Genomic DNA, 15,727 nt, shown 5'->3' with positions numbered 1-15,727 from the left:
TATTCTTCCTCTTGGCTAAGGAACAAATATATCAAATCCCAGAAGGTATTTTATAGCTTCCAAACAAATGCAACCAGAAGCATGGAGGATAGATGAAGATCTTAAGCCTTCCATTGCAACCCCTGAACTGACAAAAGAATTTAGGCACCAATTTAATATTATTTTTTGTTCAAGCTTAAAAAAAACCACCTGAACCGCTTCCAAGATTCGCTTCGAAGTGTGTGTCTCCAGTCATTACTGGTCACCTGGCATTTTTACGAGTGATTCACAACAGAAGGCAGGAAAAAGGAACTGGGATGCCGTTGGAAAAACCCACAGGGTTGCTATCGGCGGATTAAGGGAGAGAGAGAGATCAAAGGCAAGACTGAGAAATAAATGAAAATAAAAATGAATCACTTCCATGTTACTGCTGAGAATCAACAGAGCCGTGCCCAGGACCTCGTCACCCCCAATTCTTCCATTCCTTTGACTGAAAAATGCTTGGAATCACAAGTAGCCAGCAGTGACCCCAGGCTATGGTCAAAGAAAGGCAATATGGGAGTTTAATATGTGACCGTACTGGATGGACACTTCCTGCATGCAGCAGCGATTTCAAGAGAAAAGGGGATTATCAACAGTTTAATTCAAAGCACAATATTAAATTAAGAATTTTTTTTTTTTAAAAACCCACCCCTTTTGGTATTTTAATTTATACCAAAGCAGGGGATGCATAATTTATCACAGCTTTAGCTTCTGGGCAGAGAGATCCTGCTTCTTTGGTCTCTTCTGGCTTTTCCTCGCCTCTTTCATTTGCATTTTCACTTGATCTTGTAGCTGAGAAAAGAAAGCCTTGGAGGACTTCAAAGCTTTGTCTCGGCCGTCATCCTGCAAAGGAGAAAGCGGTTTATTGTGCAGAACTGAAACGCGCCGAGTGGAAGCACATTTATCCTTTCAGTAAAACGGCACCCTTTCAAATCAGAGCGGAAAAATAGCTGGCCGAGCCAAACAAAAGATTTCAGGAGAAAAAGCCGTGTTTGTATCCCGACCGTGATCAAAGAGCATTGGCAGCCCTTGTGTTAAACAGCCCAGCCTTCCTGGCAGCCCAGCCTCCCCCCTTTCTCCTCCTCCAGGACTTGGGTGAGATCTACACATTTGTGCTTCGCACTGTCACTGCTCCAACAAATCCACCCCCATTCAGATCGTAAGTCTCCAGCCGCATCTCTCAGAGTAAAAAAAAAAGATTTATTTATTAGGAGTGGCCATGTCGGCGTTACCTGGGTGCAGCCGACTCTAAGACCCATCATTCATTTCCCCCTTGACCCTGGTCTTCCCCCCACCCACCCCCTGGATGTATATTCTCCAATGGGACACATCCATAGCCAAGAGTCATCAATCATGCTCTCCAGTAATAATCTTGTGCGCCAACAGCTTCGGCTGCCAAGGCGATTATCTGAGGCATTTAAGGAATGCACTGCTTTCCCCTCCTCCCTTTCTGCTGGCAACTAAAAAGACCAACGGAGTATCTTTTTAGTTGACACACACATGCTAATGGGGACGGATGGTGAAAGCTGTGTGTGTGTGTGTCTGGGATCGCGTGACTGCATTTTATGACAATTTTGCAAAAAGAGGAGGAGGAGCCTTGGGGTCTGAGGGGTCTCCGGCCCCCCGTCATCAAGTATTACCTTAAGCAACGAGGTGCCTCGTTCCTGGGTCAGCTTTTTCAACTGGGCCTCAGAGGCTTTTTTGCTGAGCTTGGCGCCGGGTTCCGATTTCTTTTCCAGAAGCTTCTGCCGCCTCTCCTTCTCCTTCAGCTTCACACGTTTCATCAGCTTCTTCTTCCTGCGATCCCGTTTCTTATCGGTGGGCGTCTTCTCAGCATCGGTTTTCACATCGCCCCCTTTGTTCTTCTCCTAAAATACAAGCAAGTGAGGCATTTTTTTTAGGGTGGGGGGGACGACGACGGGGACAAAAAACAAAGAATATTGATCCCACGGATCTTAGCAGGCAACTCAGAAACCTCCGTGACACCCAACCCAGGCCTGCCACTAACGTGTCCACAACCCAACAAGTCTTTGGAGGTGTTTGCTGGAATTATCCCCCCAGCCTCCGGACCCACTGAAATGACATCATTTCACTTTAGGCGAAGGAGGCACCCGTGTTAAGAAAAGCAGCGATGGGTGTCTTGAGTGGGAGTGTGGCTCTGTTGCCTGTGGAGGAAACTGGAGAAGGGCAAAGTCTGGCTGGGCAGAACAGGGGAGAGGTAGAACGAGGCAGAGGGAATTCAGAGGAAGACCCAGGCCCACCCCCGCTTCATCCTAGGGCACACAGGGAGGAATGGAGAAGGGAGCAACGGGAGTTGCATGGCTTACGGGGAGGAAAGGGCCCTGATTCCCTTCATCAGCTACAGCTGGGAACAGAGTGTGTAAAAAGGGAGGTTGCGCACAGCAAACTGTTGAGAACAAATCGTGAATGATCTGGTATTGTTGAGGCTTATCTGGGTTCCTGGCGTCTTCCTAACTGTGTGCGTTTTGCTAACCTTTCAAATCTGGAATTCCTTCTTCTCCTGCCTGTCAAGTTAATTACTGCAGCGTGGTTTGTGTGGATTTTTAGTTACAGTTTGTATGTACTTCATTTTCGGACTGAATTTCCTCCACTTAAAGGCTGTTCTTGGGAGAGTTTTTTCCTCCAGCCGAAAGTAACCTGGACATTGGAGGCAAAGCTGGAGGTACCAAAGGGACTCTTCTTACTTGTGTGACTGTGTTGCCTTTGTGCCACGCCCCTTTGGCTCATCACATCGGGTGCGTGGGGTCAAATCAACTGCATGAGCTCCCTCTGACTTCAACCTGGCATGGAACCAGATTCCCAAGGATGGGACCAGCCAAGTGATGGAGAACAGGAAACCTTAATGCCACCTACCTTGATTTCCTCAGGTGCCAGAAGGGCAGCATTGCTAACGTGCACCGGAGCGACCTCTTCCATGGTTATTGCTGGGAGATTGGAGACGATTTTAACTTCTGGCACAGGCTACAGGAAAGAAACAAAACCCCAAAAGATGCATGATGTATATACAGGTCAACATCATGCAACAATTGTAGTCTCAAAAATAAACGAAGTGGAATTGGGTGGTAAGATGCCTAAAAGCCGCATTTCATCTCTACTTACCATCCTACAGAGACATTAAAAACATACAGAACGATGTTTCTCAGCCTTGATGATTTTAAGATGGGGAGACTTCAACTTCCACATGCTGGTGGGGAATTCTGGGAGTTGAAGTCCCCCCCATCTTAAAGTTGTCAAAGCTGAGAAACATAAATATGGACTTAAAAAGTCTGCTAAGGAGAGGAGACAGTATTCTCAACCTTTCTACTCAAAGCTTGCTCCCAAGTCTACGGTGTGTACTTACTGGTTTCGGCATGAAGTGGAAGTTGGACAGGGCATCCAGTTTGACAAAGAGAGAGTCCATCATTTTCTGTATTTCGATATGCTCCGGTTTTTCTTCCTCTTCCGTTTTTTTCTGCATTAACACAACGTGGGATTAAGGAGCAGAATTCTTTAAAAAAAAAAATGGCCGGATAGAAGGTATCTTATTTTTTTTAATCTCATCTAAAATATAAAGTTTGGTTTCTTTTATAAAATGATGATTTGTAGTATTTTACAGCGGAATGCCAAGAAGTTAAATATGTGGGTATAAAACGGAGTCTGAGAAACTTTTTAATCTGCATCAACCAAGTTACACTTAAGCGCTGTTGAAATATTTCATTTCTCAAAAATGTAGGCTATTTGGGGGTTGTTTTTTTTCTTAAAAACCCAAACTTAATTTCTAACCATCATATTGTAACTTTGTCCAATCCTAACACATAATTCAAGAAGAATCAATGAGCAAAAGCAAACCAGTGAAGTCCACTTAAGAATTAGCAACTGAATTGCAATTCTTTTTCTTCTTTTTACTTATTCACACAACTGCCAATTCCCAAGTCTTCAAGTGGAAATAACCAAACCGCTTTGGCAGAGGTGCATCCTAAATTTCAGTAAGAGAGAGTTACACACCTGGTTCAGTTTCAAATATTCCTGCTCATAAATTTCAGCCAGGCTCAATTTGCTTTTCTCCTGATCCAGAGTCAAACGCTTCTTATACTCGAACGGATCTTCTTTCGGTTTTTCTTTACGGACAACATCGTCCCAAGCCTAGAACATAAAAATATTAACATGAGATTTCAGCAGTGTGTATGTATATGTGTTGTGTTTTTAAAAAGACACTCTGGAGCAATGCCTGCTGCAGGTAGCAATGAACATCTCACCTTGATGCAATTCATTCTCGGTAGTTAAGCCATAAAAATTAGCTGACAAAATTGCAGGAGTTAAGAACACAAATCTGTACAATGTAAAGAGAGTTTTTTTTTTTTTTAAGCCACGCCAGAATAATGAAAACTTGGCAACTTTTTAATCCTGAAGCACCAAACTGCTTCCTTGGAAAAATTCCACAGCAACAGGATCTTAAGGATTCTTACAAAAGAGGAAAACTATCTTCTCCACAGCCTTCAAGGATACCCGCAATCCAGACCACCTGAAGAGCAGCTAGGGTAGCTAAATGGGAGATTCCTCTCTCAAACAGCGTAAATGAGAAAGATTTTTTTTTAAAATTATTCACCTGATCTTTTATCCTTCTCTTGATAATCTCTTCCAGCTCAAGAGTTGTTTCTTCTGTGACCATCGGAGCTGAGAACACACACATAAAAAAAACCCAAACCCAGTGAGATTTAACAGTATCCTTACCGATAGTTCCAGATGATGGAACTATCTTGGCCATGTACAAACCAGCTTTCCTAGCTTACAAGAGCCAATTTGGTTCAGGTGCTGGTCTAGAAACAAGGGCAATTGTGAGTTCTAGTCCTCCCTGAGGCATGAAAGCGGGCGACTTTGGGCCAATCACCAGGAGACAGTGAGTTCTAGTTCAGCCTTAGACACGAAAGCCAGGTGGGTGACTTTGGACCAGCCACTCTCTCTCAGCCCAAAACACCTCACAGGGCTGTTGCTGTGAGGAAAGGAAGAGGAGGAAGGTGGGTTGGAAACGTTCGCCACCCTTGTGTTATTATCGGTACAAAAATCAAATAAACCGATTCATAAATGCTAAGGAGCATTTCTTCCCCGGAGCTTTTAAGATAAAGCATCTCTGTGCTCTATGCAAAGGTTACCCATTCGGACTGCGTGGTCAAACAGCAGCATTTCCTCCAGGAGGCTGTTCTCTGGTCTCTTCTGCCCCACAATTTCGCCCTTCAGTTGCCATGGCTTCTCCTTCAGCAGCTCCTCTTCCAGGGATTTTATTTTTTCGCTCATCTGTAAGAAGAAAACCAGCAACCTCTCATTCCCAAGGCACAAAGGTTTTAAAACCCATTTCTTGTCCCTGCCTCGCTTCCTTTCTTTTCTTCCTAGCCTGAAGATTTTGTATTTATCAAGAGCCTTTCAGAACAACGGCGTGAATGGATTTGGGCCTAGCGCCAAGTTCACCTTTTCCTGTCTTTTCTCAAAGGATGATTTCATTTCGGGCGGCTTGCTAGATTTTTCCTGGAACAAGACGGTGTCCTCTTCTACGTCGCTGTCGAAGGGCAAGGAGAAAGTCACTCTTTTTGAAGGGTCTTTGCTTTTTCCACATTCGGTCTGTCTCATTTCACCCATGTCCTCAGCGCTCCTGTCCAGCAATAGGATAAAAAAAAACATTCATTAGCCACATATTTTTATTTATTGCATTTTTATCCTGCCTTTATTACTTTTTTAATAACTCAAGGCAGTGAACGTAATTAATAGGCCTTCCTCTTCCTATTTTCCCCACAACAATCCCGTGAGGTGTGTTCGAGTGAGACAGAGTGATTGGCCCCAAATCACCCATTGATTTTCATGTCTATGATAGTGGGACTAGAACTCACAGATTCCTGGTGATCGGCTCAAAGTCACCTAGCCAGCTTTCATGGCTAAGGCAGGACTAGAACTCACAGTCTCCTAGTTTCTAGGCCAGCAACTGAACCACCACAACCAGCTGGCTCTTACTGAATATATTTGTTATTAATGAAGTATCTACAAAGTTTGCATTATAGATGCATTTAAAGATTTTGTAACTCCTTATTAAAATAGAACTGTGCCTTTAGAGATCAGCCACATACTCGGAAGCGCTCTCCGCACTGCCTCCTTCCTCTTCCTCTTCTCCCCCTTCTCCGCTCTGGCTATTTTGGTCATCTTCCTTTTCATCCAGGGGATTGCTGCTCTCATCCACAGGATCAAAGTAATCTTGATATTTAAGCTCGCGAGCACTTTTAATTGCCTGAGGAAGAAGAAAAGCGAAGTTGGTGGACAGTGAATATTTAACACACTGGAATAAGAATAAGTACAAGAATTGTTCTTCTCCAAATATGTGGGATATATTTGCAGACTTTCGCTGTGGGATTTCCCAGGAAGAGTCCCCCCCTTTGTTTCAAAGGATGCATGTAAGCAAAGCAGAATTTTAAAAATAATTGTACAAATTTGATAACTATTCTATTTGCAGCAATGCCTGTGGACTTCATTTCCCAGAATTCCCCAGTCAGCTATTCTAAGTTGATCTGGAGAATGGTTTTGAAATCCGATTCTTTCCAAGTATGTCTGCCTCAAAATAATATCACCTTTCAGAGCAGACTACATTTACCTTATGAAAACACAAATGTTTTCTCCCGAGCGCTTACCTTCTTCTTCAATGCTCCGAACTCCTCCTCCTCCTCCTCATCATCATCTTCAGAGAGAATCTCTTCGAAGTAATCTATTCCATCGCTGTCATTCTCTCTCTCTCCTTCTTTCTCCTCCGCCTCCAACGCAGCCTCCATCTCGGAGAGTTTGAAAAACCTGTCGTCCACCAGGGAGTCCGTCCCCCACTTTTTCCTAACGCTCTTAGACTTTTGGGTTTGCTGCTCTAACTTATCGATATCGAAGTCCAGCTCAGAATCCTCGTCGCTGAAAGGACCGTTTTTGGAGGCTTCCGGATCGCTTCTCTTCTGGTCAAGCCCTTCTTCTTCTTCACTGTGACTCCTGCTGGGTTCCTTCTCCGCTTGGTCCTCCACATCCATGTCCTCCTCACCATCTCCTACCTCATCTTCCTCCTCCTCCTCCTCCTCAATGTCTGGGAGAAGGGAAAGCAACCCCTTTCCCTCATCCTCCACGTTTCTCGCGACCGCTTTCTTCAAGGACCCCAGGACGGCCTGGTTCTGCAGCTCCAGCTGTTGCCAGATCTGTTCCTCGTCGAAGTTCTCAACCACCAGCTGCTCCAAAGGGCTTCCAGCCACGGCTTCTCCTCGGAGGGCATGATGAAAATCGTAGAGCGCTTTGGTCAGGGCGACGAAGTCAGCGGCAAGGCCGTCCTGGACACTGGAAGGCAAAGAGGTTACAGGCCACTTGCCAAATGAGATTCGCCCCAAGCCTGGTTGACCCTCCATGTCCTCATTTCACAGCACATACCAACTTTTATCTTTACTTTTTAGATATTTTATTGCTGTTATAGTTTTTTTTTTTGTTCTGAGCCACCCAAAGTCATTGAGAATCAGGTGGCGTACAAGTTTAATTAATCATCATTAGGTTTTATCCATTTTACTGCAATTTCTTTGATGCTGTGCGAGTCACAGACCTATTGAAAATTGGACAGCGAACAAGTTTAATAAACCATTATTTTGTTTTATTGTAGTTTGTTGTAAGCCACTCAAGGTAGTTGATAGCCAGGTGACGTACAAGCTTAATAAGTCACCATTATTATGAAGTTTAATTGACTTTATTGATAATTTCTTTGATTGTTGTAAGCTGCTCAGAACCATTGAGAGTTGGACAGCAGGAACCATTATCATTATTTCATGTTTCATTGATTGTACTGTAATTTATTTGTTGTGTTGTGTTCAGTCGTTGAGATGGGCTTAATAATGTAAATCACTATATTATTACTGTTGTTGTTTTGTTGTTGTTGCAAACAAGGTTCCCAGTTCCTACAAAACCAGAAGGCTCGGGGTTGAGACGAACAACCCCAGGAAGGAGCAGGAGCAACCGGGGACTCTGACCGGGGAAATCCCCAGTAAGAAGCGCCCCTCCGTCCCCAACCGGGCGCCCTCTGGGCTGCACCTGACGGATTCCCACCTGGCAGCCAGAGGCTCGGCAGGCTGGGAGCGATGGGCATTGTAGTGCAACGCTCCGGGGGAGGCCGTTCCCCGCCCGAACCCGCCTCTTAGCCCGGCCCTACCTGAGGAACTGCTCGGGGCGACCCGCGGCGGCGCCCAGAAGCTCCAAGCACGTGTCCAGCCGCTGCCGTGGAGACGGGGCCGCGGCGAGCTCCGCCATGCTTCTCGGGCGCCTCTTCGGCGCGTCCGTCCCCCAAAGGGCTCCGCCCGGCAACGCGCCCTCCGCGGAGGAAGGTTCCGCCGGGGAAAAAAAAGGTCCGGGTTGGCTCTGCTCTGCGAGGGTGGCGAGTTGTCCGGCCGGGCAGACAAGCGGAGCTCCCGAACCTTTTGCAATGGGGAGAAGGCTCCGGACGCTTTTATTGCGCTGCTTTCCCCTCTTTCCCTCCCTATGCCCCTTTGCTGCTTTCTCTCCCCTATACCTTCCCAACAGCCCTGCAAGGTGGGACGGCCAGCCTTATGGCAAGGCTGAGCGGGAGTTTGCACGGGGTGGGCATGCACAGACAGCCTGCAAAGGCGGGTCCTTCGGGACAGGTGTGCATTCAGCTTTTGGGAAAAGAAAACCCTGCTTTGCAAGAAACACCTCCCCCGCCCCCCCCATGCATTTTGAATACCTCTCCAGATCGGAAAGAGCCCCCCCCCCGTCCCTAAGTACAGCATTCCTGCCTTGCATTGTCACCTCGTTGTTGTTGTTGTTGTTGTTAAATAGTAGCTATTTGGGGGAAACTCTTAAAAGACGGAGGCGCTAGGACCCAGCGGCGGTTCTCCCCCTGCTTTGCGAGCAGCCGCTGTTTCTCCTCCGCCTCCTTTTGGCCCCGCGGAGACGCCGTTGCCAGTTCTCTTTTGGCTTCACCGCGCCTAAAAGGCAAAGAAGCAGAGCCTGGCAGTGCCAGGTATAAAGATGGCCGCCCTCAGGGGGAAGCTGGTGGCAGGTACGTGCTGGGGAATTGTGGGGAAGAAACGGGGCTGGGAGGCGCTTTCCGCGCGAGACCCCTTTGCAACCTTGCTGGGCGGGGCTCTTTGCACGCTTGCATTGGTGCAGGCGCGCATGAAATGCGTGCAATTGCGCTCCATTCTGCTGCTTTGCAAGATTACGGGTTGCAACAGATGGAATCTGGGTGCAATGCTTTTTCCCTGGGACGGTGCTTGGAAGTGCGCAAGGTGGGATGCAATTCCTTCCCTTGTCTGGAATGCCCTGTAGGGTTACGCTGCTCCTGCACATGGAGGCTCCCTTGCCACCGCAGGGCAGCTCATGCCTCTTTTACCTACCTGGCTGCTTTGGGAAGATCGCAGGTTGTGGCCTGTCCTGCACGTTGGGAGAAGACAGCCCAATATCCCTCAGTCCTGTGGTGGCTCTTCATTTTATGCAGTACCCCTGAAGTACATGAACTAGAGGCCATAGAGCAGTGTTTCTCAATGGACTTCAACTCCCAGAACTTCCCAGCTACCTTACAGTCCTTTAAAATGCGTAGACTTCAACTCCCAGGATTCTCAACTCAGCATGGTGGCTGGATAATTCCGGGAGTTGAAGTCTGCACAATTTAAAGTTCCCCAAAAACACTGCCCTAAATTCTTGGACTTGATAGACAAAAATGCCAAAGGCAGTCTAAACATCTGGCTGACTGTGTGACTTGACAACAACAACAAAACAACAAATAACAAACAAACAACAACAAATAACAACAAACAACAACATGAGCCAGCAGTGTGCAGCAGCAGCCAAAAAAGCTAATGCAATCCTAAATTGTATTAACAGAGGGATACAATCAAGATCAAGGGAGGTACTAATCCCACTCTATAAAGCCTTAGTAAGGCCACACTTAGAGTACTGCATCCAGTTTTGTTCACCACATTATAAAAAAGATGTTGAGACTCTAGAAAAAGTGCAGAGAAGAGCAACCAGGATGATTAAGGGACTGGAGGCTAAAACATACAACGAACGGTTGCAGGAACTGGGCTTGGCTAGTCTACTAAAGAGAAGGACCAGGGGAGACATGATAGTGGCCTTCCAATATTTGAGGGGCTGCCACAGGGAGGAGAAGGGGTCAAGCTATTTTCTAAAGCGCCTGTAGGCCAGACAAGGAATAATGGATGGAAACTGAACAAGGAGATATTCAACCTGGAAATAAGGAGAAGGTTTCTGACAGGGAGAACAATCAACCCATGGAACAGAAGTTGCCCTTGGAAGTTGTGGGAGCGCCATCAGTTGAGACCTTCAAGAAGAGATTGGACTTCCATTTGTCAGAAATGGTGTAGGGTCTCCCGCTTGGGTGAGGGGTTGGACTGGATGACCTACAAGGTCCCTTCCAACTCTGATTATCTGTTATTCATTATCTGTTAATTGCAAAAGGCAAAACTGCTATGATGGTACTTTTAACATCGTCAAATAAGAACATCTGCCTCCCAAGTCCTTGGGAAAGACTCAATAGGTGGATAAAATGCCAAATTCAGCCTAAACATCTGGCTGACTGTGCAACCAACCATCATAATAATATCTAACATTTAGGACAGTAGGATGCATCCAAGACTGAATTTTTATTGCATTGCATAATTATTTTGTTGCAGCAATCTTTCCAACAATCCAGCCAACAATAAACTGCTTGTCACATTTGTCTATGAGTTGTGGCAGCTCCAACAAGCACGTCTGTAGTTTTCCTCCCCTACGTCCCTGCAGGGCAAGTCACTCGCCCCTCAATCCTGCCTATAGCTAAGTTGGCAACTAGTTCAAAGTGAGAACAATGGAAGCGCCGATTTCTTTCATGTCCATCTGAAGACGTCAGTGGGAACCAGCTGCTTCTGCAACCAGGGATGTGGTAGCTACCCCAGCCTTAATGTGGGGTAGGAAAATGGATTTACTTATTCATATTTGCACATTTTAACACATTTGTGAATGTGAAACATCAGGCATTTTGCAGTGTGCTTAACAGCTGGGGAGAGAAATGCTAAAAGATTCCTCCTGTGAAACTATAAACGTTGTATAGGGCAGGGGTCGCTAAACTTTTGGACCTCAGGGATCACCAAACATAATTTTAAATCCTGGGGACCACTAACATGAATTCATATGTCTTAACAACCTGTTCTGTAGGCGTGACTTAATTTGTGGGTGTAGCCTGGTGGTCATATGACTGGCTGGACATGGCTTGTATGTAAATATTATAAATATTTATGAAAGTATTGAATTTTGTATTTAAAAAAGAGCAACTTTTACCCAAAGTCAGGCAAAGCAGGCAGGCAGATTGAGTTGCTCACAGAATCACAGATTCACTTAGAGATCTGTGTTTCTGTCATCGGCTACCTGGGTCTGTCACGTAAAATTTGCTTGCAAGCCAACCCATAAAATTTGCTAGCAAGCAAACTCACAAAATTAACTCACAACATACCATATATTTTGCCACCAAAAAAGGCACCGGGTCTTATTTTCGGGGGATGACTTGCACGCGTCAACCCAGCCTCCTTTTTGCTGTCAGAGGCCTTCAGGAATTACTTCTTCTGTGGCCAGCAAGGCTTTCCTGAAGGCCTCTGCAGCTGATAACAGAGCTCTGGATCGATCCAGAACTTTGTTATCAGTTACAGAGGCCTTCAGGAAAGCCTTGCCAGCCTTGCCAGCTGCAAAAGAAATGGATCGGCAAGGCAGATGTCAGGGTGTGCGAGGCCTGACTACAACTGTCCAAAGGTAAGTAGTAAGGCAGCTCCACCACCCACCATCCCCACCCTGGCTTAAGTTTTACCTGTGCACCCTGGAGTGGGAAGGATCTAATTAGGGCTTATTTTGGGGGTAGGGCTTATATTGGGCACACATGTAAAAATCAAGCTAGGACTTACTTTCTGGGTAGGTTATATTTTGGGGGAAACAATGTAGGACTGCACTGTCTAACTGACCTTTCTCCATCAAACACCCTCACATCCTTCCTAAAAGAAAATGAGGGCGGGGGGAACCACCCCAGATAAATTAGAAGAGAGAAGAGAATAGAGAAGAGAATGGGAACAGAATAGGAATAGAATAGGAATAGTTAGATTAGATTAGATTAGAATAGAATAGAATAGAATAGAATAGAATAGAATAGAATAGAATAGAATAGAATAGAATAGAATAGAATAGAATAGAATAGAATACAAATATGGAATGGAATAGAATGGAATGGAATGGAATGGAATAGAATAGAATAGAATAGAATAGAATAGAATAGAATAGAATAGAATAGAATAGAATAGAATAGAATAGAAATATGGAATAGAATAGAACAGAACAGAATTCTTTATTGGCCAAGTGTGGTTGGCCACACAAGGAATTTGTCTTGGTGCAAATGCACTCAGTGTACATAAAAGAAGAATTATTTGCACTTGTACAGCACTCTGGGGTTTTCAAAATAAAAACAAAAATGTTACGGGAATATTTTAAATAATAAACACGTCGGGCCTAATAAGGAAAGTAACGTGGGCTCCAGAAGGTTAATTAATAATATATGAATAATGCTTTTCAAGACGGTAGCTGGTGAGGGGGGTGGAGAAAAGGAAAAGGTTGTAGAGGCAGAGCTCTTAAGGAAAACCCCACGCGGGTTTTCTGCCCCAGGGAAATGGAAAAGCGAGGCTTCCAAAGGGCAAAATGGAACCTCAGCACTTTTTTCCTGGAGGGTAACAAAAAATCACTTTGCTGACCAAGATCATGCACTGGAGATCATGCCCTGAAAACAAAATATTGAGGGGGTCTATATTTGTTAGGTCTACACTAGGCTGTCTTCTGAGCTGACATTTCAACCCAAGAATTGAACAGGGTTGTTTCAACCATGGCAACGTTAAGAAGGGTGGACTTCAACTCCCAGAACTCTTTTAAGGTTGCAAAAATTGAGAAAGATGCTATTCTAGAGTGCAATTCAACGCCTTAATTTTCAGACCGGGAAAAAAAACAAAGATGGCGGAACACATCAGGAAAATACGATTATCTTGCAGTTATCTTCCTTCTCCATACTTTATTTACTTTATTTCATTTATTTGTCAATAACTTACAAGATCATAAACATAAGTATAAATGCAGGAAATGGGTACGAATAATTGGGGACAATAGGACAGGGACGGTAGGCACGATTGTGCGCTTATGCACACCTCTCACATGCCTCTTAGGAAGGGGTGAGGTCAATAGTGGTTAGTTTGAGGGAAACGGAGTGGGGGGTTGGCGGATGGCAAGAGTCAGGTAGCGTGTTCCGGGCATTGACCTCTCTGTTGCTGGAGTCATACTTCCTGCAATCAAGTTTGAAGCGGTGTACGTTGAGTTTATATCTATTATGTGCTCTTGTGTTGTTGCAGTCGAAAGTGAAAAAGTCATTGATTGGTAGTACATTGAAGCAGATTATTTTATAAACTATGCTTAAGTCAAACTGTAGGCGATGTAGTTCTAGGTTATCCAAGACCAACATCTCAAGCCTGGTGGTGTATACTACTCTTCTTGTGAAATACTTCTGGACACGCTCAGTTGTATTAATGTCCGATATCCAGAGTGGATTCTAGACAGCTGAGCTGTATTCAATATCTGTATTCAATATTCATATCCGGGATGCTGGTTATCTGAAGGCCACGTTCTTCCTTCGAGGCCTTACCGTCCTTCACACCTGCAGGGCTCCCCCTGGTCACCCCGCAAAGGTGGAGAATCGTAGCACACAGGCCTTCCAACGTTTACCCTACATATTTGGGGGGTGGGGTGGAGAGGGCTGCTGACATTGGAGACGTGGTTTTCCTCTTTGTTCCAGGCCTTTTCACTCGCCTCCACTGGAGATCTCCAACGGTCAGATGGTCCTCGGACCAGGCAATTCCCCAACCTTTGTGGAAGTTGGGGCAGCTTAATCACGTGGCCATCGCTGTGCCTGACCTGGAAAAAGCCACCGCCCTGTATAGGGATGTGTTACAAGCCCGAGTGAGTAAGGTCCTCCCCCTGCCCGACCACGGGGTCTACACGGTCTTCGTGGAGCTGGGGAACACGAAACTGGAGCTTCTGCACCCCCTGGGAGAAAAAAGCCCCATTGCGGGTTTCCTGCAGAAAAACAAGGCCGGCGGAATCCATCACATCTGCCTGGAGGTATTTCCTGGGGGTTTTGTTTCGAACCGAAGAGATGATTCTGAGCAAAAACTGCTTTAGAAATGCGGGTAGTCCTTGAATTACAACAGCTCGCCGCTTAGGACCGTTTTTCACACTTGCGACCGTTGCAGTATCCCCACAGTCACGTGATCAAAATTCAGCCGCTTGGCGGGGGACTCTTGCAGCGATGGACGTTTGCAGTGTCCCTTTTGCCACCTTCAGGCAATTGGAGTCAATGGGGAAGCCAGGTTCACTGAAGAACCCTGTGATTAACAAGCGCAGGGATTCATTTCGTAACGGGGGCAAGAAAAGGCCGCAGAACGGGGCAAAGCTCAACGACTGCCTCCCTTAGCAAGAGAAATGTGGTCACAAGTCAAGGATTACCTGGAGGTGCTTAAAGAAAGGGATCAGGGAGCTTGAGATTCCTACAAATCGACGTTGTGTTTCTTTGTTTCTAAGGCAGAGAGGAGGGATGCGGTGGCTCAGTGGCTAAGACGCTGAGCTTGTCGATCAGAAAGGTTGGCGGTTCGAATCCCTAGCATAGCCGCGTAACGGAGTGAGCTCCCGTTCCTTGTCCCAGCTTCTGCCAAGCGACCCGTTCGAAAGCGCGTAACAAAATGCAAGTCGAAAAATAGGAGCCATTTGGGTGGGAAGGGAACGGTGTCCTGTGCGCCTTCGAAGGCGTTTAGCCCTGCCGGCCACCCACTTGACCACGGAGACGTCTTCGGACGGCGCTGGCTCTTCTTCGGCTTTGCAACGGAGATGAGCAGCGCCCCCTAGAGCTGGAAACGCGTCACATGGACGTGCAAGGGAACCTTCACCTTTTTAAGGCAGAGAGGGGAGGGAAAGTGGGGTGCAGGGTTCCAGATAGCACGGAAGTACCCATCCAAGCCTTTTCCCCCAATAGCCCTGCGCGTTGGCCATTTCTATTTGAGGGACATCTGGGGGCCCGGAAGTTTTCTCGTTTTAAGAAGGCACCCCTCTCTTTCTCACCAATAATTCTTCGCAAACGGATCTCTCTTTGTTTTGTCAGGTGGACGATATCACCAGCGCCATCGAAGAGCTGAAGAGGAAAAAGATCCGTGTTCTGAGCGACGAACCCCAAATCGGTGCTCATGGAAAGCCGGTGGTTTTCCTGCACCCCAAAGACTGCGACGGGGTGCTGGTAGAACTTGAACAAGCCTAGAAGGAGGATGCATCCATCACACGTGGCAGGAGCTCTCTCAGCCAAGGAGAGACTTGGCACCTCTCTCCTCTCTGTGGCATATATCTGAGGTGCCCCGTTAAGGTGGTGGGGCTCCCCAAAACTTCAGGGCCCCTATTTTGAAGGGGCAGGAACAGGATTGGCAGTGGAAGTTTCCGCTGAGAGATGCTGTTCATCAGCGGGCAGCTTTCGGGGAATATGCACCCCAATAAACAGTCTCACCAGAAATATGGAAATAATACGGAAGCAGAACTTGACATCGAGAATCACAAATGTACAATTAAAAACCAAGGAGAAAAG

At 46.2% G+C, this 15,727-nt stretch overlaps 2 protein-coding genes across 2 annotated transcripts; one reads left to right on the top strand and one right to left on the bottom strand.

Annotated features, from left to right (window-relative positions):
* Nucleotides 1-602: 602 nt before the first annotated feature.
* Nucleotides 603-8,347, bottom strand: MPHOSPH10 (M-phase phosphoprotein 10). The gene is made up of 11 exons (XM_026709713.2): nucleotides 8,222-8,347; nucleotides 6,690-7,365; nucleotides 6,135-6,292; nucleotides 5,485-5,665; nucleotides 5,172-5,313; nucleotides 4,628-4,695; nucleotides 4,027-4,164; nucleotides 3,383-3,493; nucleotides 2,896-3,003; nucleotides 1,662-1,889; nucleotides 603-864 (listed from the first exon to the last, which is right to left on the bottom strand). The coding sequence occupies exons 1-11, from the start codon at nucleotides 8,317-8,319 to the stop codon at nucleotides 718-720; spliced, it is 2,055 nt and encodes a 684-aa protein (XP_026565498.1). The 5' UTR covers nucleotides 8,320-8,347; the 3' UTR covers nucleotides 603-717.
* Nucleotides 8,348-8,969: 622 nt separating this feature from the next.
* On the top strand, nucleotides 8,970-15,727 carry MCEE (methylmalonyl-CoA epimerase). The gene is made up of 3 exons (XM_026709769.2): nucleotides 8,970-9,088; nucleotides 13,898-14,223; nucleotides 15,257-15,727. Exons 1-3 carry the CDS (start codon nucleotides 9,058-9,060, stop codon nucleotides 15,407-15,409), a joined length of 510 nt encoding a protein of 169 aa, XP_026565554.1. The 5' UTR covers nucleotides 8,970-9,057; the 3' UTR covers nucleotides 15,410-15,727.

The sequence above is a fragment of the Pseudonaja textilis genome, chromosome 13, assembly GCF_049901715.1.
Source record: "Pseudonaja textilis isolate UNSWEBS1 chromosome 13, rPseTex1.2, whole genome shotgun sequence".
Classification (NCBI taxonomy): Eukaryota; Metazoa; Chordata; class Lepidosauria; order Squamata; family Elapidae; genus Pseudonaja; species Pseudonaja textilis.
This window is presented reverse-complemented; position numbering and strand designations above follow the sequence as displayed.

Bases quoted from the DNA above. Each gene is read 5' to 3' on its own strand.
- MPHOSPH10 (XM_026709713.2), bottom strand. From the start codon at position 8,319: ATGGCGGAGCTCGCCGCGGCCCCGTCTCCACGGCAGCGGCTGGACACG. The intron at 6,293-6,689 runs GTAAGCGCTCGG...CTTCTTCCTCAG, and splicing joins TCGGAGCATTGAAGAAGAAG to GCAATTAAAAGTGCTCGCGA. The intron at 5,314-5,484 runs GTGAACTTGGCG...TTCTTCTTACAG, and splicing joins TTGAGAAAAGACAGGAAAAG to ATGAGCGAAAAAATAAAATC.
- MCEE (XM_026709769.2), top strand. From the start codon at position 9,058: ATGGCCGCCCTCAGGGGGAAGCTGGTGGCAG. The intron at 9,089-13,897 runs GTACGTGCTGGG...TCTTTGTTCCAG, and splicing joins CAGGGGGAAGCTGGTGGCAG to GCCTTTTCACTCGCCTCCAC. The intron at 14,224-15,256 runs GTATTTCCTGGG...TTGTTTTGTCAG, and splicing joins TCCATCACATCTGCCTGGAG to GTGGACGATATCACCAGCGC.